Raw genomic sequence first — 26,123 nt, forward strand, 5'->3', positions numbered from 1 at the left:
TCACACAGCTCCAGGGACCTGGAGGTTGTGGGTTCAAGTCCCGCTCTAGGTGACTGTCTGTGGGCAGTTTGGTGTTTTCTCCTTGTGTCCGCTTGGGTTTCCTCCGGGTGCTCTGGTTTCCTCCCACACATTGGTAAGTGGATTGGCGACTCTAAAGTGTCTGTAGATGTGAGTTTGTGCCACCCTGAGAAGGACTGGATAAGCGGTTGCAGACAATGAATGAATAATTTGTTATTTGTTATGTTGATATTTACTTTTTATTGGCATTATACATTTTTGGCAACACTACATTACACAGTGCTTAAAAAAATGAATTGAACTGGAAACATGGTAGTGACCTGTAAATATACACAGTAGAGGCTTCAGGTGATCTACATTTATAAACACATTAACACATTCCCTGTCCAGATGTTCTATGGAGTGTTCGGCCTCCAGAGGGTGTATGTGATCCAGAACTAACTGGTCAACACCAGTACCTGATCTTATTATTGTTTATGTGGAACGCAATGAAATCCTCACAGCATTGGTGCTTTTTCACTTGCAGTTGCCTAGTGGAGGAGATTTGTGGAGCGTGTATATGGATTTTGAAAATATGCGACTGGAGCCATGGGAAAGAGTCATACCCTACTTCAAATACAACAGAGAAACCCCCTTCTTTGAGATGCTGGTGCCCACCACAGATACTGTGCGCTATGGCTACTTGATGGAGAAATTGCTATCGGTCAGACACTCTGTCCTCTTCACCGGCGTCACTGGAGTAGGCAAGGTGAGAACTGTGTGCATTTGTGTGATCCACAGAAGAGACACTTAAGTGGATGTGATAGAAGTAGAGGCATATAATCTAGGCATATTTTAATGGCCATATTTTAATAGGACCCTTTCATAAGGTCTTTTTGACCCCATTTCTCCATCTATAATCTTCTATATCTACTCTATCTACTAAAGGGTTGCCAGACCTTTGGCATTGAGGGACAAAGTGCAGAGTTTGTAGTTTGTAGGACAGGACATGAAGGTGACACAATGTTCAAATCAAATGTCCTGATGGGCCAACATGCTTATGGTTGTGAAGAAATAACAATAAGGGAGAATGTCTCAGAAAATTCCTTACTTTTCAGGCTTGAACAGTTTTACTACCCCTTTTTTCAACAAGGCACCACAGTTCTTAATGAAACATCTGTGACATGCTTTGTTCAAAATACCACAAGGATCAAACAACACAGCACAATTCTTCCCTTGCTGTTTAGACAGCACTGCTTAGAGCAACTAGTTTTGGCACCTGTTCCTTGAAATGAGAAAGGGCCACATCTCAGTTCAGTGTGAGGCACAAGAAGCAGAAACACTGGGATTTTTAGTAATTTTGCATGGTTCTCATTTTCACCATATACTATTATTTCTCCATTCACATTGCATTACTTTTTTCAATTGAACCTTTTCTTTGTGCTCTCACATTAACACTGGGGCAGCTCTGTGATACTCAGGGGTGAGGCGGGATAGTTCTAATTTATCTGCGTATCACAAAACACATCTGCCTTGTTTTATTTCACAGTTTGTGGGTTGGCAGGCACAAGATACCTGAATACATTTATTATCTATTTCTATCATCTGTATCTGGGCATACACACATACTGACATTAATTCACATACACTCATTCACTCACACGAGTGAGTGGAGTGTTGGAAGAAACACGGTGACCCCTGAGGAAACCCACGCAGACACAGGTAGGACGTGGGATCTCCACCTAGATAGTGGTCAGTGCATAAATGTGCTTTGTGTGATTTTATGAAAAAATCTGAATGTGTCCCATTTTAATATAGAGTAATGTGCAAAAGTCTTAGGCACCTAAGATGCCTTCTCTATAAGCGAGATGCTTGTATAAAGTTATACAGCAGGTAGTGTCGCAGTCACACAGCTCCAGGGGCCTGGAGGTTGTGGGTTCGATTCCCGCTCCGGGTGACTGTCTGTGAGGAGTTGGTGTGTTGTCCACGTGGGTTTCCTCCGGGTGCTCCGGTATCCTTCCAAAATCCAAAAACACACGTTGCAGGTGGATTGGCGACTCGTGTGTGTGTGTGTGTGTGTGTGTGTGTGTGTGTGTTGCCCTGTGAAGGACTGCCGCCCCCTCCAGGGTGTATTCCCGCCTTGCGCCCAATGATTCCAGGTAGGCTCTTGACCCACTGCGACCCTGAATTGGATAAGCGGTCACAGATAATGAATAAAAGAAATATAAGATTTTTTTCTATAAAGTAGTAGGTGAGAGTGAGTTTGAAGAACTATGGTTTGTTCAGATTCTCCTCGATTGCATGAATTTGTTAAACCAACAGCACACATTATTTAAAATCATTATTTATTAACCACTAAAACTAGGTATTGGATGATAACCTCAAATAACATGGACTGCCCCAAGGAGCGATTTGGAAAAAATTTAAATCAACACATTCACACACAGAATATCACACTGACTTGAATAATGTTATTTGGTTTTATTGTAATGTCAGGCGTTATTTGTTGTTTGTTTGTTTGTTTATTAGCAAGTAAACGCCTACTGCTCAGATAAATAGCTTTTTAAATCTCAATCTTTGGTGCATAGCTATGGCATACTAAGAATACATCTATGAAAGTTACACAATTGCTTATAAAATGCCATGACCTTCCAAAAAAATAGCTTTGTAACACTTATGTCTTACAACAGCCGTATGCAGTATCTGTGTCTATGCATCTATATTTACAAAGTAATGTGCTAAATTATTTAATTATATCAGTGCTTGGAATATTTTCATAAATATTATTAATGCATGTCTCTCAATCCTGGTTGCTGGATTGGTGATGGTTGAAGGTGTTCTGATGATAATAATGGATGTATGTGTGTTTCTCTCAGTCTGTAGTGGCACGTGGACTGTTGAATAGTATTCAGGAGAAGGCGGGTTATGTCCCTGTTTACATCAACTTCTCAGCTCAGACCTCCTCTACTAGAACACAGGAGATCATCGAGTCCAAACTGGAGAAGAAGAGGAAGAACATACTAGGTACATACAGTTCCTACACCCAAACACTTTAGAAAGACTATTTAGGAACACAGTTGGTTTTTCTTTAGGTTTACTGTAAAGGGATGTATCTGTGGGTCTTCTCTAACAGGAACCAAGAAAATACAGGCCAAAATTACACAAAACACTTTGATGAGGCAGAATGGACAGACAAACCATGAAACACAAGGCGTAGATGCAAAAACTTGATCCGGACTCATTGACAGTATTCCGCCTAGGTCCTTTATTAGCTATTTTGAGCATATAATGTGGTACAGCACAAAATCTTTATTGAGTAAGCTGAGCTATATACGTATGCACACTATGCGAGTGTCTTAAAGTAACAGTGCACATTTTTGGGCTGTTACAGAGACAGAACTACAAACTGCCATTAAAATAAATGCCATTTAAAAACATTGTGTAAACGCATTGTAACCTCATGCCTAGAATACATACAAGGTGATGAGCATCAAAAAAAAAAATCATGAGGGGAATCCCGTCTGGAACTATGTAACTGTTTTTGTAGAGTATGGAGATAGCCAGGGAGGTAAATAAGGTGATCACTAAGTTGCTGTTAAGTTGTTATTTTATATTGACACAGAATATAATAAAGGATACTAGATAAACAACCACACCCCACATTAACCCTCTACTTCCTCAATTTAAATCCAGATCAAATTCCAAAATCAGAATCAAACAGAATCAGTGTCCATAGAGTATTCAGTACAGACTTTGGTTAAGGGTAAACAAGTGTAATGGCAATCCTTGGAAATCCTTAGCAATCCATAAATATGTTGGTTTAAAGGGTCTTGGGATGAAATAAAGAATCTGGGGACAACTCAGGAAACATCCAAACAAACTTCAGTTTACCCTGAAAGCAGCATCATTCAAGTAATATAAAAAACTTGGTGTGGTACAGTGGTAAGGCTACTGGCTCCCAAGTGAGAGACCTGGGTTCGATTCTAGGTCTGGGCAACCAGTCTGTGCTACACCTATAAGAGTCCTTGGGTAAGACTCCTAACACTGCGTTGGCTTACCTGTAATACCAGTAAACTTGTAAGTCACTCTGGATAAGATCGTCTGCCAAAATGCTGTATATGAATGTATATGTAAAAACTTCTGCATAAGAGAAAAAAAAATATGATTTCCCAGTCACCACACTCTTAGAATGTTAGTATCTGTTTTTTAAGCATTAACACATTAAGAATTAGACATTAGACTTTTTACTGCATCACCAACCACATGAACTAGTATTTCACATATGTATAAAAAGGCATCAACGCTATGCCACACAAAAATTGTAAACAATGTTATACTAGGCAGTTCAGTGCAGTATTCTTTAGCTTCCATGTGATATGTCGGACAGAAAATTCACCAGGGTGCCCAGGGGGTCCATGGCTTCACCACAAACCTTTCCATCAGCCCAAAACAACTGATTCTGTGAGTCATCAGACCATGCCACATGTTGCCAGTTCTCTAGGATCCAGCTGGTAACCTCATGAGCCAAAGTGTGGTGCGGTGTCCCGTGTCATGGTGTTAACAGAGGCCCTCTGGTGAGCCTGTGAAGCTTTTCAGGAGATGTTGCTGTTTGAAAAGGAAACAGACAAAAGTACATTTTTTTAATATTGAAAAATGAATCATTTGCACATATAGTTGATTAAAATCAGTAATGATTAATATATATGTATGTATTGCATATATATGTATAACTCCTCTTCTGTGTTTGTATGTGTGCGTGCTTGGGTCAGGCGCTCCTGCTAATAAGAAAGTTGTGGTGTTTGTGGATGATCTGAACATGCCCAAGTTAGACAGTTATGGCTCTCAGCCTCCAATAGAACTTCTGCGTCAGTTCCAGGACTTTCAGGGCTTCTATGACCGTGAGAAATTCTTCTGGAAAGAGATACAGGTCTTTACCACACACACAAACACACACACACACACACACACACACACACACACACACATACATAGCGAGACATACACACACAGACACACTGTAAACAAGTCTACAAGGAGAGCCACAGTTTGACAAGGTTAAAGAGAGAGAGAGTGATACTCATCTGTCTAACATGAGTTATGAAAAGCTATAAAACCAGGGAATATATCAGCGGAGAACAGAGAGAAGGACAAGAAGTGAAGAGGAGCATGTAGCCTTGAGGATGCCATTTTGATCTATTATTGATCTTTGATAGGTGAACGGAAAGCATTGCTTGTGTTATACCATCAAATTTTATCTTTCCGTTGTTTACAAGGTAATTCATGCTCTGTCATTATTCTGCCATACTGCAATTTTCCTTTACTTTAATCAATTATACATTCATTAGCTACACTAGGAGGCTGATGGGGTGCATCAAAGTGTCAAAAAACATTGATAGATATTTCACAAATGGCCTGTTTATTCTCTATCCATATTTCGTCTCATTTTTTTCTTTGCTGTTATTCTTTTTTCTGTTTTTGTTTCCTTCTACTCTTTTTTCCTTTCTCCTCCTCTTTCCTGCTGATCCCTTCTCTTCTCTACTCTTCTCTTAAATATGATGAATGAGTAAACTCTGTGTGTCTGTGTACAGGACATGACCATTGCAGCTGCATGTGCACCCCCTGGTGGAGGTCGAAACCCGGTGACTCCTCGCTTCATCCGTCATTTCAGCATGCTCTGCCTGCCCACCCCCTCCGAATACAGCCTCAAACAAATCTTTAAGGTCTCTCTATTTCTCTCTCACACAAACACACACACAAACACACACACACACACACACACACACACACACACACACACACACACTTTAATTTAAAACCAAGCCTCTCAAACCACCAAATGTAAGATCATCATCGGTAAAACTGTTATTCTCCTGCATTTATTTTGACTTTATGTCGGCACTCTGATTGTGAACAGAGACGCTAAAAATCTGATAATAACTATGGATATTTCAAAGTAATATCTGCCCAATGTCACAAGACTATGACAAAGAAAGGTGACATTCCTCAGATAGAAATAGATTCATGCCATTTTAAACCCAAATCTCACACTCCAACATAAAGCTGCCTTTCATCCCCATAATCATGTGACATAGCGGCAGATACTGCGGTGTGTTCTGTGCACCCTGTGTAAACAGAGAGCAGCAGGAAAAATGAATACACTTAAAGGAAACGTAGTTAGTGAAGAGGAGTCCACTTCCAAAGAACTGTTTCTTGGAGCATCTGGGATTTACTTGAATCAACTGGTAGGCAATGATTCGTTGAGTCGAAACTCTAGGAGTTGACTCAGTCTTGGTTTATAAGCGCCTTCTGCAGTGCACTTTGGACTTAATATATTCATGCTTAATAAATGCAAATTGTATTTGAACAAAAGAGTGATGTCACAGCCCTGCATGGCCAGGAGTCTAACAGAGCAGAACTGGCAACTGTCTCTCCTTTTTCCCCATCGTTCAATCACTCAATAGCTCACTAGCCAATCTTGGCAGTTACTGTTCTACCCCAAGCATGCTGAACAGTGAAAATGAGTTAGTCACAGTTTGAAATGATACAAGGGTTGGTTTACATGTCTCAAAGGAAACATGTGCTTGCCCCAACACTCTCTGATTGGAATCCTGGTGGGATTACAGAGCCCTAGCTAAGTAAAATAAACCCATTAACTCTGAATTTCTAGATGCCTCCCTTAACTTATTAGGCCCTTCACCTATAATGATATTCTAGCTACTGGCACACAGTGACTCAGCTGGGACTGTTGAAACATGTTAAATACACACGCTATCTCAAACAGATGTTTAAGGTCCCTCTGCCACAACACACACACACACACACACACACACATCATAGAGTTCCCACACAGTATCTCAGCTGGGAGAATTCTCACATGTTAAATATACACACAGCCTCAGGCTTTACACGTGTGTGTGTGTGTGTGTGGCTTGGTTTTTTAATACCTTACCACTTTAGACCAGCTGCAAATCTATGTATGTGTTTAGTCATGTTTATACATGTTTATATGTGTATCAGTATGTTTGTTCAAAATGTGTCTGCATATGTTCCAGTAAATGAAACCAGATCTATAGTTATTTGTAATCTCAGTTAAAAAAAGAAAAAGATTTAGAGTGAATAAATGTCCTTGATAAGCTGAACCTCATATCGTAAATATGAGAAAAATTTTAAAGTACATTTACTCAACAACATAACCTAACTTAACAAAAACAATCAGAAATTTCCAGCCCTGAAATTTATTATGAACAAACTGAAATGTTTCCACTTCTGGTTTAAGCATAATCTTAAAGCAACACTCAGTGGGAATTAATATTTTTGCTTCTGTGCTGCCCTACAGTTCCAGAATGTAATTCACTTTTTCAGCACTGTAAACCTGAAATGAAAGGGGGTGGAAGGGTAGAGAGGGGGTGGTTTCTTACCCTCCTCCTTATTTATATGGTATAGATTCTACAGTGCTGAGCGTGGAGTTGCAACGACAGAGGCTCTATTCTCCCTATTACAGGCCAGTGGAGCATCACAATGATTTTGAAGCTGCAATTTTAAAGTAAAAAGCCTATCTAGTGTTTCTTTTAGTGGTGTTTCATCTGTGATTACTTGTTTCACTGGTGTGAATATACCAAAGCTGTACTGAGTCTAGTGAACCTGTCTGAAAGAGAATGCATGTTAATTTATAATGGAAATAATTTCTACCATATATATATATATATATATATATATATATATATATATATATATATATATATATATATATATATATATATATATATAAGGACACTAAATAATATATAAGTTTCTATGTTCATACATCTGTGTGTGCTTACACTGTCTGTAGGCTATCCTGGGTGGATTTCTGGGTGACTTCCCAGCTGCAGTGAAGCAGGCTGCAAGCAGCATAGTGGACGCCGCAGTGGAGATCTATCAACGCATGAGTGAGGACCTACTGCCCACGCCAGCCAAATCTCATTATGTCTTCAACCTAAGAGATCTGTCCAAGTGTGTTCAAGGTGAGATGTGAGACATACACACACTATTAAACGAGTACAGAATTAGTTTTGAAAGCCTTGGTTTAGTTAATCTTAATCTTAAGCAAGTATTTGATTAAGGCTTGTGTAAATAGTGTATTCTCTTGCAATACTAGTCATTGTGTCCTAAAGCCCTTTCACCCATGCCCAATAACCTTTGTGAATTGTGAAGCTGTATGTGTGAATGCAAGTGCCAGTAACATTTGCTCTAGACATTACAATGACTTCACTGATATCCTGCCAGCCCTGCCATCCTTTTTTCTCAGTACAAATTCTGGGTAATGTCAGAGAAAGAGCATGTGTGAAAAGAGCTGGTAATGTTCCAGAGTAACATTCCGTGTCTCACAGTCGCCACCCCATGCCTAAAGCACATGGAAAATTTCCCGCTATGAGAACAGGCATCTGACCTGGAAAAAAAGTTACATGTGTGAAAGGACAAAGCTGGAACCTTGGATAACGTCTGTACCTAATTCTGGGAATTTAATCTAGAGTTCACATGTGAGAAACAGTTTTAGTGAGTCAAATGACTGATTAATGGTTGGAAAAAAAGGAAAAAATTAAAAATTAAATAGGAAGTAAGGAAAGAAAAAAGAGCAGAGCCATTTGAATAAGCTCAGCCAATCAGCTTCAAGAACATTATGACATCATTAGCTTTGGCAGGAGGATTTCAGACATAGAACTACAAACAACAAGATATATTAACTCACTATTTAAAAATTTACATTTTATATCGACAAATTTTAATTTTTTACGTGTCAAATAATAAAAAAATGGCAAAAAATTAATCTACGCTACAATGATATTACTCTGTAATATTTCAGAATCTGCACTTATCTGTAAAAACAAGTCATATAAAGTCAACGCATTGTTTCTGTTATTGCTTGTTCAGTAATAAAAATCTCATCCCTTCTTGAGTATTCATTTATGCCTGTGAGAGGAAAGATCCAAAATGTTTCTGACTCATCTCCTTATAGCTGGAAGCAGCTCTTGTGCTCAGAAGCAGTGCCTTTGGCCTGTTAGGAACCACTTTGCTATTTCTGTGCCCCTCCAGTGGCCAATAAAAATAAGGCTAAAAAGGTTCTCTCCTGATTTCTGTGATGCCTAAGTGCCAATAAAAAACCCTCTTTGAATTGAAAACCTGAGCTGGAAAGCTGCAGTTAAGCTGACCAGACTAATTTCTCTCTCAAGCCTTTGTTGTTACCTTTTGCTGTGTTGTGAAGACAGGTGATGGAAAAGAATCTCCGCAGACACGGTTAAAAGTGTAAATACATCTTTATTTACCAAAACAGTGTCTTACGGGTTCTTAAGGATCCCGTGAGAGATAGTGTTTCATTCCGAGCTCGGGTCATCTCTCCCCGCTGGCTCGGATCCTTTCGTCTATATAGTTCTCTCCTTTCCAAATAAGGCAAACATAGAGAATAGTTTACATTTGCATGCACTTAAGGGAGGGTGTAAAATTGATAGTGTCCTGCCTCACTGACAGCTTATCCTAAACATCCCTCTCTGTAGCGCACATACATATGTTCAGCCATATGCTCTAAAAAACACACTGAACATTTCTTAATACTGTCTTATGAGGCCGTCTGATAAATATACCTCATAATTTCCTCCCTTCGAGACTGTTAAAATCTCGTAAAAATTTAAGCAACCCATACATGTAAATGTCATAACAACTAAGTGATACCTTCCTACACACAATTTTAACATCACTTGCATTATGATGTAACAAAATTTCATGGAGTGTGAGGGCGAAAAAACCTGCCAGGCAGCCATCTTTCTTGAAAATCCTTCAAACATTTTAGACAGGAAAAATTCCCTCAACGATCCCTCTGCCCAGGTGATCACAAAACATTGTACTCCAATCCAATTAAATTTATTCTATATGTGTAGGGAGTTGACTTAAGTAAATGTATATATCTAAATCTCAGAAAATAAAATCAAAGCAATGTCCAAATTCAGGCTGGTCGACCCATCGGACCTTCCAGTGGACCTGTCCCTACCTGACACACCCCTTGGCCCTAACATCGATAAAACAAACAAAAACTCTGAGATTTCAATACACTTACACAGATTACATTTCATCAGTCTATAAGTCTTCATAATAAACAGTTGTTACAATTTTTAATATCACTCCTATAATGGTTTATCACTATCAAAAACTACTAATAATAAACAATTCAATAGAAACATATGACATAATGTCTTTTCAGCAATTTTTGTCTTCTGATGTGATGTTGATGACATATTGAGCTTCAGCAAGTCTTCACCATTCTGTTTCAAAGTCCTTCTGTTTTATTGTCCTCTTTTGATTTTTGGATCCCTGTAGCATTTCAGGAATCTCGAACAACCATCCTCCCTTACAGTGATCTTCCCCCCTTTTTCTTTCTGGAAGAAAGAAACAACAGCCAGTGTCTTTTGCAAAAATGACAGATGCAAATAAACATCAAATAAAACTTTAATAATAGTAACATTAATGGATTAATACGTTTTATAAGCTACAGTGTATACTTCATCCTACAATCTTTATACTTGATTACTAAATAATAAATCTAACAAAATAAAAGATAATATCATAAGTGAATGGAAAAATATATAATAGTGGATATTCAAAATGGATATCTTTCTACCAGGTTGTTTTCCAACATTTCCTCCTCATGTTTGTCTGAGTCGGTTCTACTTAATAATGGCATCTGTACTTGATTTCCAGGCATTACAATTCCAACCCATTTTAAAATCATAGCTTTTGCACAAGTTAACAACAGTGTACAAAAACAAAACATTATACACACTGCTAAAGAGCTGCTCCAAAAACTTGAGCCAATATTGCTCCTAGTGGTCCTAATTTCTCCAATAACCAAGCATTCACAGAGCATCCAGCTCCTTTTGATGGACCAAACGCCTCCCTTATATGCTTCAATGCTTCTATAACACTAGTCATATTATCAGAATTATCCGGAATCAAAGTATAACAGGCATCCCCTGTTAGATTCAAAGCTACACATAAACCCCCTTGCTTAGCTAAAATGTAATCCAGAGCCATGTCATGTTTCAACAAAGTTAATCTGTGACTTTTTTGAGTATTTGACAAATACTGAAACCCTCTTATTGTATCATTAGCAACCCCTTGTAAAGTGTACGTAACATTATCTATATGATCTGCTAAAAATGTCACACCATACCATGGGAATAATCCTATACCCCATTTTTCTCCTATACTGATTCTCCAATGATATGCTTCCAAGTTATGAAATTGAGCCATTTCCCTTTTCTTTCTTCTCACAGAATTACCTTCAGAATTCCCTTCATCAGTTGCTTCAACTTTTTGGAGAGTATAAACCTCATAAGGAAGCTTTAATGTTGCCATATAACAACAGCCTGTCCACCCATATGGTAGAAATATGTATGCTTTATCTCCACAAACCCACCAAATATCCTTAAAATTTCCTATAGTCACATTTACAGGCAAAATGTCATACTGCACCATTAATGTTCTACTCTGTTTGCTATCTGGTGTATGAAAATTCACTTTAAACAAAACATCCTTAGGTTTAGGCTCTTTAAAATTCATCTTATATCGAGCACAATCAGATATTCCCATAAACATCCCCTGTCCATTGTGAGTATCATTGGAACAAAAACAGTCTTTAGTCTTCACAGATTTTACTTCCATCGCCGTCAGGCCGTGCTGTCAGTATATTTTCATGCTGATTAAGGAAATTCACATATGGTAACTTCATCAACCAAGTACAATTTAATCTAGGTCTAAACAAATGCACTGATAAAGCCATTATTATACCTTCTTCAGAGTTTTGCTGATATATTAACCACGATAAAGCATAAGATTGACACATAGCATGCAATGGTTCTGGTACTGTCTCTAAAATTAATGGCCATGTGCTTGGTGATGGAACTTTCACCACACATGGACCAGTCAACCTCGTACTCATTCTTACGGAATGGGTTATTTGCTGAAACCATAAATTTCTAGATGCCCATGGGTCTGTGATTTGTAACACTGAAGAATCAAATCCATATGCTTTCCATTTTGCTTCTCTTTTCTGTAATGCATGGTAATGGTCAGTCATTTCTTCAGATGTCCAGTCAGAATCAAAAAACTCTCTCTGCCCTTCTAAAGTGATTTTCTCAGTGGTTACTAAACCCTTTGAATCCATGTCTTCCATTGGGTTTCTAGCTTCAAAAGTCACTTGACTGATATTCACTTCATGCTCCATATTTAACTCTGGACCCTGTGTTATGTTTATTTCCTTCTGCAATGGAAAGGACATTACTTCTGTAGTCTGGGTTACTTTTACAACATTATGTGATCTTGTTATTTTTTCATTTTCAACAGTTGTGCTAGATTCAGATGTACCCAAAGCAGAAGTCATCATTGGCAGTGTAGTACTATTCATCTCCTTTAATGGCATATCTAAAGTAGTAATTCGATTAGTTACATTATTTCCTTTACTTATTTCTGGAGCTAAAGTAAATGGCTTAATTTGTTCTTTAGTAACCTTCAGAGTCATTGCCATAGTGGTTTGGTCCTGAACTCTTTTAATAGATGTAAAAACTTCAATAGGACAATAGGATGGTCCTTTATCATCACTATCACTGTACAAGTTATGTACCCTTCTCTCCACACATTTTGAAATGGCACAAACTTAAGCTCTGGTTCCAAATAAGTACAAGTGTATTCCCCTTGATCTTCCCATGTAACATTATGTAAAAGAATTGAACAATCATCTCTAACTTAGAACCACCTAAAGGCATTAAACAAAAGATACTTTCTCTGGTCATGAGGCAAATGATCAACTTCAGGTCCTGTTAACACCACTTTTTCACCACGACTATTTTTCCACTCAGGAGGACTATTACTCCCTGTATTAAATCTTCCACATTTACAGGGAAGATGAACTGCTTTATCTAATTTAGCTTTAACCACTGTCTTGAAAGGTGATGACGTTGTTGAAATTATCAAAGGCATTAGTGTAGTTAGATGTGATCCATTTACCCCCTCACTAACTTTCGACACTGAAAAAGTAAAGTTCTTTAAAGTTTCATTCTCTTTAGTTCTCATACCGTTTAGGTCTAACCTTTTTCCGAACTGGTCTTGGACTCTTCTCTTGATCCAAGTCTCTGAACTGTTTTGAAATGGAATTACTGCTTTCTGGAATGGGACCTGCTGTTTCTGGGACATATTGAAATTCAATTTCTCCAAACTTTTTGTCTCGTTTACAATCTGCTGTGTCATGTCTGGCATCATCAGAAATATACACAGAGTCATCAGCATCATCCAAACCAGGGACAATCTCCTCTTCAGGAGATCTACTCTGATTTGTTTCTTGCATGTTATTTTCAACCTGTTCTCCCTCATGTTCTTTTGGTTCTCCTGAACCTGCAACCTCTCCTCCCTTTGAGAAAGGCTCCTCTTCACTTGGTGCTTTAACACAGTGAGATAAATGATACCACGTTGGAGACCCCTTGATTTGAACTGCCGTTCCAGTACTGCGAACAACTTCAAAAGGTCCTTCTCTGCGTTCGTTATACCATTTTCTTCTAAATACCTTTACAAACACCTTGTCTCCAGGCTGCACTGTATTCTTCCTTTGCTCATCCAGCCTCTCCTGCTGTTCCTCTTTTCTTTGCTTTTCTGAAACGTATGTGGATATTTTTTTTATGTAAATTAGCTAAGTATGAAACATATGCTCTCATGTCATCTTCTAAAAGAGCTAAACTTGGACCTTTCCCACTTGTACGCAAACATGGCGTTGGCATTCGTCTGCCTGTCATCAACTCATGAGGAGTCATGTGTAAATCATGCAGCTCACTTGAGCGACACACCATTAATGCTAATGGAAGTGCTGCTATCCAATTTAACCCTGTGTGCTGACAGATTTTAACAATCCGATTTTTCAAGACACCATTCATTTTTTCACAAATCCCTTGACTTTGCGGATGGTACACAGCTCCCAGACGCTGTTTAATTCCCAATTTTTGCAAAATTAATTTCACTGTTTTATCCACAAACTCTTTCCCATTATCTGAGGACATTCGATCTGGAAGTCCCCACCTGCTTATGACTTCTTTACACAAAAACTTGGCAACCAACTGAGCATCCTCATGCTTAGTTGGACATGCCTCAGGCCATCGTGAAAACCTGTCCACAACAACCAGCATATACCTCTTACCTTCAACTGGTTTTATCATGTCAACAAAGTCCACAACTAACTCACGCATAGGACCCCTTGGTGTTGGAATGTAACCAGGCGGAACCATCAACCCCCTGCGAACATTATTTTTCAAACAAATTATACATCTGCCAATTACGTAATCAATCTGTTCAAGCAAATATGGTGCCCAAAAACCATACTCCTTTGTAATCTTCCTCCTAACTTCTCCCCTAGCCACATGAGCTAACCCATGTGCCTCTTGAATCATCAGACCTAACAAGTCCGGGGGTGCTACTATTAGCCCCTCATGGTTTCTCCAGAGACCAGTAGAATCCCTGCTGGCACCTCGATCTAACCACAATTGTTTATCTATTTCAGGAACAGCTTCCTGCATTAAAAGTACATCATTAAGTGTCACCTTCTCTTCGAAGTCCACTTCATGAGTTACCAAAAACACTTCCCCGAGTTTGTCCGCTCCTGTAATGGCTTTGGCAGCTCCATCAGCTGCTCTATTCCCTTGTGAAACCCTTGATGCATCCATTTTATGAGCTGCACATTTAGCTATTGCTATTTCTTTAGGTTTCATCATAGCATGCAACAGTTTCATTATTTGAGCATGATGCTGTATTGGTGACCCATCAGTTTTCTTAAACCCCCTGTTTTTCCACAATGATCCAAACAAATGACACACATTATGGGCATACGCCGAATCTATGTATATGTTCACTCGCTTACCTTCAGTCAACAAACGTGCTTCTGTTAACCCCACAAGTTCAGCAAGTTGTGCAGATGCAGGCTGTGGAATTACTTCAGCCTTTTCAACAACAAATTCGGTCCCCTGTGCTCTTACTATTGCATAGCCAGCCCTCAATTTATCTCCTACACGATAACAGGACCCATCAGTCCAATACTCTACTTCAGCCTCACGTAACGGAATAGCTTGCAAATCAGATCTAAGTCTCGAATACCTCTCTACGTCTCGTACACAGTCATGTAGTTCACCATCCTCTGGAGTTGGCAAGTTCTCAGCTGGATTTACTGTTACACACCTCGCTAGGGTGACATCTTCTTGTTCTAAGAGCCTATGATAATCTCTAATTCTAGGCATAGTTAGAGTATATTTACCAAAATTTAAAAGATTTCTAAGACTATGATGTGTAAGAATTGTCACTGGATAACCCATCGTGACAGATGATGCTTTCTCATACATTAAGTACACTCCCACCATTGCTCTGTAGCAACTTGGTAACCCCAATTCCACTTCTGAAAAAGCAGTTGAATAATAAGCAATTGGTTGGGGATTGGTTCCCGTACCTGTTGGCTGACAAAGAACTGCACATGCATATTTTCCTCCAGTAGAAGTGGACACGTATAACAAAAAATTCTAAGAATAATCTGGCAGAGCTAATGCTGGAGCCTCTTGTAACCTCTGTTTTATTGTCTCAAATGCTAAAAGGCCATCCTGTGTCCAGGAAAGATTACAATAAAGTTGAGCATTCCCTGTATCTTTAATCATAGCTCTCAAAGGTCTTGTTAAACTAGCATAGTCCTCTACCCATACTGAGGAATATCCTGCAATACCCAAAAATGTCATCATTTCTCTAACCGTTCTGGGTTTGGGAGCTTTGCGAATAGCTTCTAACTGCTTATCAGAAATACATCTGTGTCCCTGTGTTATGGTCTGCCCTAAATAAACTACCCTTTCCTGACAATACTGCAATTTTTTCTGAGAGACTTTGTGCCCTTTCTCTGCCAGCACCTGTAACAAAGTAATTGAATCCTTATGACATGTTTCCTCATCTGGTGCACAGAGAAGAATATCATCCATGTATTGAATGACAGTACTTTTTAACTTCTGATCTACCCCAACTAAATCATCTTTCAATACTTTATTGAAAATGTGAGGACTATGTTTATATCCCTGTGGTAATCTCTTATACTCATAGAATTGTCCATTGTAAGTAAACCCAAATAAACCCTGACTTTCTACACTTAGTGGAACACTAAAAAATGCTCCACATAAATCTAATACTGTGAAATACTTTGCATCCGGAGGAATTTGGGCTAACAAAACATGTGGATCTGGCACTTCTGCTGGAAAGTCTGCGACTACTTCATTTACTGCTCTCAAATCATGTACTAAACGATAAGAGTTATCTGGCTTCCTCACAGGCAACAAAGGTGTATTACTCTGCGGATTCTGTGTTATCTTCAGAACATCTGCCTTCACAAGACCTTCAATTTGTGGTTCGATCCCTTTGATTGCTTCTTCATTCAAAGGATACTGAGGCTTCCACGGAGGTTTTGTTCCTGGTCGGAGTTCAACTTTCACTGGTTGAGCTGACTTCACAAATCCAATGTCAGTGCTATGTTGTGACCATAAACATTTTGGAACACATCGCAGCATTTCCTCTTTCAAAGAGTTTGAATCCAGCTTCTCATTGTAAAGTGATTCATGTGTCATCCTGATGACTTGTGGCTGTCCTTGTCCTTGAGCAGTAATCATAATCTTAATAAATCTCTGATCTTCACTCCTCCAGATGGAAAGATTCTCTTTAAGCGGTTTAAAGACAACTTCTTCTGCTTCCGCCATCATTTCACCTATTTGTTTCTGCTCACAATCTTCAGACACCAGCAAAGTCACATGTGGTACACTTTTTCCCATCTCAAACTCTTTATGCAAGTAATCATTTTTGTCTATCTGCATAGCAGCTCCTTGTGGTCCCAAAATTATGCAACATGAACGTAATTCAACTTGCTTTGGTTGATGACTCAGCCATTGTTCTCCATCTGATTGTTCAGCATCCTTAAAGTATTTCAGTGTACAATGAAATGGATACTCTGGAGTCTTTGCATCAGGCATGTTTGCTACAATAAACTTCTCCCATATCTTGGCTGGTTCCAAGAATTCTTCGCTAAGATTTCCAATCCAAAATACTGAAGAACCTTCAGTCTCTGTTTTCATCATCAGTTGATCAATCATTTCACTTGGCACTTCCACTAGGCAGCCGTCTGGTGTGCATTTTATTGTACAGTCCAGTTTGCACAAAGCATCTCTTCCCAAAAGTGCAATAGGTGTATGTTCTGATACCAGTATGGGTATTGTAGTCTTCAGATGTTTATAGCAGAGCTCAATTGGTTCTGTGAGAGGAATCAGCTATTTTACTCCCTCAAACCCGATTGTCCGAATCATCTGACCAGACCTGGTGAGGTGTATAGCATCTTCAGGCCGAATACAGGTGAAAGCAGCTCCACTATCTGCCATCATTGTCAATGGTCGATTATTTATTTTCACCTCTATTGTTGGATCTCTCTCCGGCCCTATTGCTACCAGCTGACACCTCCCACACGAGTTCTCCGGGCATCCCTAGAATCCTGGTTCCGGGCCCCTATAAGGTTCACAGGTCCCTTGATTGACCTTTGTTGTCCTCTGAATCCTCCTCTGAATCCTCCTCTAAAGTATCCCCTGAAGTTTCCTCCTGGCCGGTTGCATTCACGAGCAAAATGACCAAACTGTCCACAATTATAGCACACTTCAGGAGGCTGCTGGAAGTTCAGACTGAATCTTCCTGGTCTTCCTCTTCCTAGATTTCCTTGACTTCTTCCTCTCCATGTCTGCACCTGACCAAACACTGGCTGTGGCCAGGGAGTCACTGGAGCAACTGATGCTGACTGGCTCACTTGAGGTTGAGTCTGATCCAGATGCGGTCCTGGCTGATTAGGAGGCTGACTTTGTATGACTACAGCTTGTTTCTTTTCTTTTTTCTTGTTGTCCACCAGTTGTATTTGGTTCAGCTTTCTGAGGGTCTCCTCATCCTGTATTTTCTGATCATGTTCCTTCTTTCTATATAGCTCCACTTGATGGGCTATATGATCTGTATAGACACTCTTTGCCATGCTTCCGAGACCCACTACTTCTGCCAGTTTACTTCTCACTGGTAAGGGTAGTCCTTTCTGTAATTTGGCTCGCAAAATTGACTGTTCCATCTGATTTAAATCTGGATCATTTCCTGTGACATTTCTCCATACCTGATGGACTCTTGACACATAGGCTCTTGGGTTCTCATCTTCTCCCAAAGGCTCAATCAGGATATTGTCAGGATGCACATTGGTTGGAAATGAATCTTTCAATGCTCTCTACATTCGACCTCTGATTGCAGCAAACAGCTCTGGATCATTAACAGCAGTTCTTACATATTGTTCTAGGCCCGCTTTCTGTAGAATTTCTTCCATGGCTGGAACTCCCAGGAGATTTGCTAAAAGTCACTTTATGTCACCTATTGCTGGCTGCGTTCCCACCAGAAGCTCTTCCAATTTTGAAATCCAAGGATGTGCTCCTTCTTGCAAAGTAGACAACTTTTCCATGATATCTGACATATCTGTATTTTGCCAAGGCTTGTATTCCAAATTCCGTCCACGGACTATCACTGGACACATCTTTTCAAGTGATTTCCCTTTCCTTGGACGCAAAGTGTATTCTTTTTCAGATTTTTTAGTGTCTTCATTTTTCAGATCCTCCTCATATGTCTGCAACTCTTTCAGTTGTGTCTCCAGTGAGCTAGAAGCATTATCTAAGTTCAATAAACATTGGTCTATACTTTTTTCTACTTCTCTCAAAGCTCTTCGTCTGTCTTCTCCTCTTGTGCTGGATGTTGCAGGAAAGAATCCTCTTTCAGAGAAAGATCCCTTACTCTTCCATCCATCATCACTGTCTTCATTCTCTGTTTCATCAGAACTTCCATCTCTTGAGTCCTCTTTCCTTCTACTCACATCTCCTCTTTTTTCTGCTTTAGCTAGCATTCATCTGATGGCTGGGTCATATCGACCCATGGCCTCCTCCTGGTCACTCAGATACTCATCTTCAATGGTCCTCCTTCTCATTCTCAGTTCACCTCTAGTCTGCAGACGTCGAGTTTTCTTCTTGCTTTTGGAACTCGGATACAGTTTTATCGTTGTCTCTGCTTGTCCTGTTTCAATGATGCATTCATCTTCGTCTTCAATGTGATAATTTCCTCCTTGACTAATCACTGGAAGCTGAGGATAGGCTTTTTCACTTTTCACTTCCTTCTCATAAGGTGGTGGTGTCTTAACTGAGTCCACATGTGAAAAAGACACATTAAATTCGGCCATCTGTCTTTCGGTTTTCTTCGTAAGTTGGTTAATCGCGTCTACACTTTTCTCCCTCTTGTCCTTCGCTGCCTTCATCAGTTTCTGACTCTCTTGTTCAAATAACTGGAGAATGCCAAGCTCTATTTCTCTTTTTTCCTTTCGCTTTTCTCCTTGACGCCCTTTCTTCTGTCCTGCTTTATATGTTGATACAAGTGCCTCTATTGTTTTAATTACATCTGGGTTAAGTGTCCCCTCTACCGGCCATGGTTGGTCTATGTCAGGCCATCGCTTATAAAATTTTTCTGATATTCTTGCAATGCCTTTTATTAAAGGATTATTTTTCTTAACTATATCAACAGGAGTAACCCCTTTTGAAACATTAGTGCCCATTTTTGGCATAATAATGACTAAATATGTTCCCAACTTACACTTATTAATTATTTCTCTCCCTTTTTTCCTCTGTTTATATGCCACTATATTACCACAATCAATAAAAATTAATCCCCAATTGAATTTGCCAACTTCAGAGAAATCAAACCTTAATATGCAATACAATTCACACCACTAAATCCCCTTTACTAAGTGATATAACTACTAAGTGCACCATAAACCTAGATTTATTAAACATTCAATAACTATCTTGTAATTAAAGAACATACAAACTTATATAAGACTCAACAAGCACTTCTAAATATGACTACCACTAAATATTTGCAACCCCATACACTTATAGCAAAGCTTAGATCAGAAATCCCTTTTCAAATAATAATTTTTCTTCATAAACCACGTTGTTAATTCTTTATAATCAAATTATTATCTTAAAAATGAACAACCTGTTGCCAAGCTTTCTTTGAAGAAGTCTATGTCATGTACTATAGCACCAATAATGGACTAAATGCAAATAGATAAACAAATCAATGAATTTCCAATTATTACTTTTTAATAATGAGACCTATTAATGATTTAATCTAAATGTATCAATGCAGGTGTTTGTGAAAGAAGTTTGTGGATAAAATGACTGGCCTTTGTGCAGTCTGCTCTGCTCTGGGCAGACCCCCTCTTTTCCTCCTTCCTCTTCTCACCGTCTCCTCACAGATGAGATAGCTCACACACATATACACACACACCCCACAGGATAAAAAGACAAATAGAAATTTAATACATTCAGCTTACTTCTTAGTAATTAAACATTCAATATGCTTATTTGTATTTTATTTACCAACATTTAGTTTATTCATAACATTTTTACCCTTCATTCAATATTGTAAACACCTCCAACAAATCTCTTCATTGGCTTGAAGCCTAAATGACCTTAATCTCAACCCCCCTAAAAAGGGTCTAAAGTGATTGATGGCAATAAGTTCATCCTTAATGCAGCTTCCTTTAACATCTGGTTCGGCTTAACCAGTTTAGCATAAACATTTCACATACTATTCTATGACCACATGATAGTAAATTTCCAACCCTGCATCTTGGTTCCTAAGATGTATATATTAAGATAAGATTAATGTACTATGTTGTACTCTTCACATATAAACATCGCAGTGGTATGTTTAAACCCCAGAAAGCACCAATGCCAAACACTCAGAGTTATCCAATATTCACACATCGGCAGTATTTTTCATTTATCAGTTGGCAGCTAAAAATTATTATTTTTCTCATATAAAGTAACAGTACTTCACAGAGATCTCAACACCATAGACTATAAAATTCAACCTCTGTTTCTGAGCAACTGAAATAACACCATTCCAACACACTTTATTTCCATCTTGTAGCAGCTCTCTCCATATAAGGCCATTCCTCAGTTCCACTGGCCTAAAACAATTACCCCATTCAATGTATCTCAATTTCATCAAACTATTACATTCAAAGAGAACACAACCAAATTACTGCTCCACCAATTCACTCTCACCCACTATGTTAAATTAATCCTCCATTCCCTTTTATTTTAGATCATAACAAGCACCACACCCATAAAAAAAGTTCAGTTCAAACGCACCCATTCTCAGGAGCTCCAAACCCCTGCACAGCACTATACATCAATATTTTCTAATTTGCCCAATAACTATTAGTTTCTATTTAAATCAAATCAACGTGGCTTTTATCAGTACGTCACAAATCAAAGTCCTGCCATTTCTCTCTTTTACAAAAGTGAATTTTAGGCCTTACACACTTGCAGAAAGAGACCCCCCTTGCAAAGCATAAGATTTCAATAAAATTCAATAAAATGAGAGGAACTAGACCCATGATCCCTTTTTTTTTCTCTCCCAATAAAAGCCATCATATGGAGATTTCAGAAAATATTTCTCCTTTCCCCAATAACAATTTTCCCTTTAATTCCCATGATTAAACCTTACAGTTTCCCCAATGTACCCTATTAATTACTCAGCTTTACACCTTGCTCTCCTTTCTCCTATTCTCAGCATCTAAAAACATCTTTCTGGAGCTCATTGTCTATATTTTCTTAATGTATAGTCTCCAAGAAAGCTCATAAAATCGTTTCTCTGGAGCTCATTTTCTACTGTTTTCTTTAATTTACTGTCTCCCAGAAAGCTCATTTATTTTTACTTTATATATTTTTACTTTAAAAACGTCTTCCGTTCAGGCTCATTGTCATAAATAAACAAACCCCCATTTTATTGAGGTTCATATTCATTTAAATAACTGTCCTTGAACGAAGCTCATAATTTTTACCATTACAAATTTCTTTCCCTATTAATTTCTAAATCTCTCATTCTTTATCACATTCCCCCTTTTTCTCTCTCTCTCTCTGACACTCTCTGGGCAGAGGTGTCCTTTCCCCCTTTCTTTAAAAAAAAAACACCCACAGAAAATTCATGGCTTTTTTACAGCGCAAGGGAGAAACCAGTTCTCTCTCACACACACTCAAAAGCAACCACAGAAGGGAGGGGGTGAAACACACACACTCAGCTGACACACACACATGCACAGCAAGACACTTCTTTTTTCTTAACTCACTAGGCACACACACATACTCCAACATCCTCCAAACAGCGCTTACACACACTCATCATTTCCAACACAATTTCTCATAGTCGACCCATTCACACATTAACAGCATGCTTTTTTATTGCCGCCCTTACCTTATTTCCTTATTTCTTATTCCTTATTTTTAATTTATGCTACCTTATGAGGTGTAATAATTCAAAAAGAGGCAGCATCAATACAGTGTTCGTCAACAGTGTTTCGAGTGGGCACCCCTAATTAAATCTCTGCATCACACCTCCAGTTTCTCATCAAACTGACCCAAAAAATCACCTAGTGAATTTTTCAGGATTTGTGGCCGGGCTAATCCCGCCTCCACGAGGGCTTTTTCCAAATCAGCGGCATCCTCTCTTTATTTAACTTTCTTATTGTCTCTTTTATTCCTTTTCGTTATCCTTAAAACCTTAAATAAATTTTAACCAAATGCCACTGGGCCCAGGGCTTCTCACTATTTCAATACAATCCAATTCCAAAAAACTCAAAGCTTACTTTCACACAATGACTGTGATTCATGTCTTACAGTTTCAAGCAAAAATAGGGCCCTGTTTACCCAAACGTGCATGTCATCATCAGCTCACCTTATCGTTACTAATTAAGCTATTCTACTTATACTTCAACATTTCCTTTTCTTTTTCCTCTTTACTCTTTTCTTCATTATTCCCTTTTATTTTCTTCATTTCTCTATTACTATGACTATAGTTAAAATTTAGAACGGAGAACTTTATCCAACACCATTATCAACACAACACTACATACACTATTGAGTCTATTTCGGTGCAACCCTTCTGCATCAGACAGCCCAAACACCCAACCAGCGCTCAAATTTGTGAAAATCTCACCTTCTATTTGCCGGCTTTTAAGCGGGAGTTCGAATGCAGGGGTCATCTGAAGCAGGCAGGTCACAGCTCATATCCCATCCTCGTCGCCATCTTTGTTGTTACCTTTTGCTGTGTTGTGAAGACAGGTGATGGAAAAGAATCTCCGCAGACATGGTTAAAAGTGTAAATACATCTTTATTTACCAAAACAGTATCTTACGGGTTCTTAAGGATCTTAGAGATAGTGTTTCATTCCGAGCTTGGGTCATCTCTCCCCGCTGGCTCGGATCCTTTCGTCTATATAGTTCTCTCCTTTCCAAATAAGGCAAACATAGAGAATAGTTTACATTTGCATGCACTTAAGGGAGGGTGTAAAATTGATAGTGTCCTGCCTCACTGACAGCTTATCCTAAACATCCCTCTCTGTAGCGCACATACATATGTTCAGCCATATGCTCTAAAAAACACACTGAACATTTCTTAATACTGTCTTATGAGGCCGTCTGATAAATATACCTCACCTTTTTACTGTGTTTTTATTTACCAAACATTCAGAGGTCATTGTTAAGGTCATGTCTTATTGTGTTTCTCTTAGTTCTTAGCTCTTAGACCATGTCCCATTTTTTGCACTTGCACCCTCGCAACCCTTATTTGTGTGTAGCCATTTAGGTGTGTGAGGCTCTAGGACAGAGGTCTTAGAATCAAAACTTTTGTTCCAGGCTAGGATTTTAAAATGTCAGCCCTGTATCACACTATAGCTCCAACTGCTATTGGCATCTGGGACCTGGATCTTGGGTGCAGATTTGAAGACTTCTGCTCTAGGGTGTCCCCTTACTTCAATTTTGGGCCATTGTGAATGTACAGTATCAGTCAAAGTTTGGACATCTTCTCATTCAATAGTTTTTCTTTGTTTTTTGTTTTTTTACATTAATGAGTAAATTATGTAAATGAATATGAAAGACATTAAAACTATGGAATCATATAGTAAACAAAAAAGTGTTAAATAAACCAGTATAAGTTTTATACTTTAGTTTCTTCAAAGTAGCCACCTTTTGCTTTGATGAGAGCTTTGCTCACTCTTGGCAGCTCAGTCAGCTCAGTCAGCAACTCTCAGTCAGCTTCATGAGGTCATCACCTGGAATGGTTTTCAGTGAACAGCTCAACTTCTTAATGTGTTTGAGACCATAACTTGGGTTGTGCAGAGGTATGGCTGGTACACAGTTGTATAGAATGAACAGCCCTATTCCACCAATGACTAATGAGAAGATGTGTCCAAATGTTTGATGGGTGCTGTATTTGAAAAAAGCAGTATTTATTTTTCTGTAGATGTATAATATTATATACATAATACATATACACATATATACAATATATACATGTGTATAATATAATATATGCATACAATCCAGGCAGTTGATGACAGTTTATTGTATTGAAAAGCCAGATTTTAACTACTTAAACAAAAAAACTATACATTTAATATACATTTTATACATATTGCATCCACATGTAATCCTTGATGCTAGAACATATCTGGGAATTACTTACTCCCCAACACCCTCCCTCTCTCTCCTCAAACCTCTCCCAAAAGTTCTTACACACGCATACTACACCCCCATACACTTTCATCTCTTTTCAGAAAAATGTAGTTGAATATATTGAACAAATAACTTGCTTTCTGGTGTTTGGGCTTTAAAGGGGACATCTCCTTGTGGGGAAACGTTTACTCTGTTTACATTCAGTAGCTCTGCATCTTTTAATGTGGAAATGTATGGTTGAGGAATAAAAGGACTCTTGTTTGCACATGTCTGAAATTGAACCTTTCTGTAAGTTTTTATTCAGTGTTTGAATTACCACAGAATCTCATTTGTAACTTGAGTTGTTTTGTTTTGTAGCACTTTGAAGTAATGCAGTTAGTCATCTATCGAGTTTGGAAATATTTCTACCTTACGTAAATAGAAATCGGAAAAATAAGGTACTATTACCCACCTATGGAGCAGGAATAAAGCAATATCCTCATCTCGGTTTGTGCTTTTAAAAGTTTGGAGTTCTCTCCATTGTCTAAAAAGTTTCAGATGCCTCTGCCATGAGCAGAGAGAGAGGAAGCCTTGCATACCAGGCAGAGACACATTGTTTTTGTATCCATTTACTGACACTGGGGCTTCGTGAACACATGACCAGCCTCAAGCACACAAACAGACTGGAGAGCTAGGAGCAAGGAAATGGTGAAGAAACATCCTCAGAATTTTATAAAAAATGTTTTTTTGATTTAAGTTTGGAACATCACCTTTAATAGGTCTGGAGAATTTGTCTGTTTTTTATGTATTTTTATGAATAAACAGGAACAGGAGACAGGGCATTATTTGTCTCTGCCAAACATGTGCAACAGTTTGGACGTCAACAGATGTCTGCTTAAATGTTGAATATACTAAATGTTGGAAATACTTAAGTAAAGTACAGATACACAAAAAAAGTACTTAAGTACAGTAACGAATTACATTTACTTCGTTACTGTCCACCACGGGAATTAATCTAATTATGAAAGATTTGATATTGTACTCTGTAGTTTTGTGTTGTATGTGTGATTATAGGCATGTTGCAGTGTGAGCCTGGTACAGTACAAGGACAGAACCAAGTTTTTCGGCTCTTTTGTCATGAGTGCCAGCGAGTGTTTCATGACCGGCTCATCAACCATGAGGACAAGAACTACTTTAACACCATGCTGTCAGAAATGGCCAGTAAGTCTTTTTTCTCAAGCCTTGGAACAAATTTAACAACTGTACCAGCCATTTTGAACACTTTCCACCATGATTAGCTTATTAATATATTATTTATCCTTGGTGAACAGTCTCTGTTAGAGCTGCGCCTTCAGTCTGAGCAATAAATCTTTTTTTGCATTTCATTATCTGTAACCGCTTATCCAGTTCAGGGTCACGGTGAGTCCAGTGCCTACCTGGAATCATTGGGCGCAAGGCAGGAATACTCACTGGAGGGGGCGCCAGT

At 38.7% G+C, this 26,123-nt stretch overlaps 1 protein-coding gene across 4 annotated transcripts in view; it reads left to right on the top strand.

Annotated features, from left to right (window-relative positions):
- Positions 1-26,123, top strand: part of dnah6 (dynein, axonemal, heavy chain 6) — a 162,699-nt gene that overhangs the window by 63,545 nt on the left and 73,031 nt on the right. For all 4 annotated transcript variants that reach the window (XM_066659940.1, XM_066659943.1, XM_066659942.1 and 1 more), the window contains 6 exons: positions 545-766; positions 2,874-3,021; positions 4,767-4,924; positions 5,586-5,717; positions 7,829-8,000; positions 25,712-25,858. In XM_066659940.1, coding sequence (XP_066516037.1) covers positions 545-766; positions 2,874-3,021; positions 4,767-4,924; positions 5,586-5,717; positions 7,829-8,000; positions 25,712-25,858 — 979 coding nt within the window. The remainder of the gene's footprint in view (positions 1-544; positions 767-2,873; positions 3,022-4,766; positions 4,925-5,585; positions 5,718-7,828; positions 8,001-25,711; positions 25,859-26,123) is intronic.

This window comes from Hoplias malabaricus, chromosome 2 (genome assembly GCF_029633855.1).
Source record: "Hoplias malabaricus isolate fHopMal1 chromosome 2, fHopMal1.hap1, whole genome shotgun sequence".
NCBI lineage: Eukaryota > Metazoa > Chordata > Actinopteri > Characiformes > Erythrinidae > Hoplias > Hoplias malabaricus.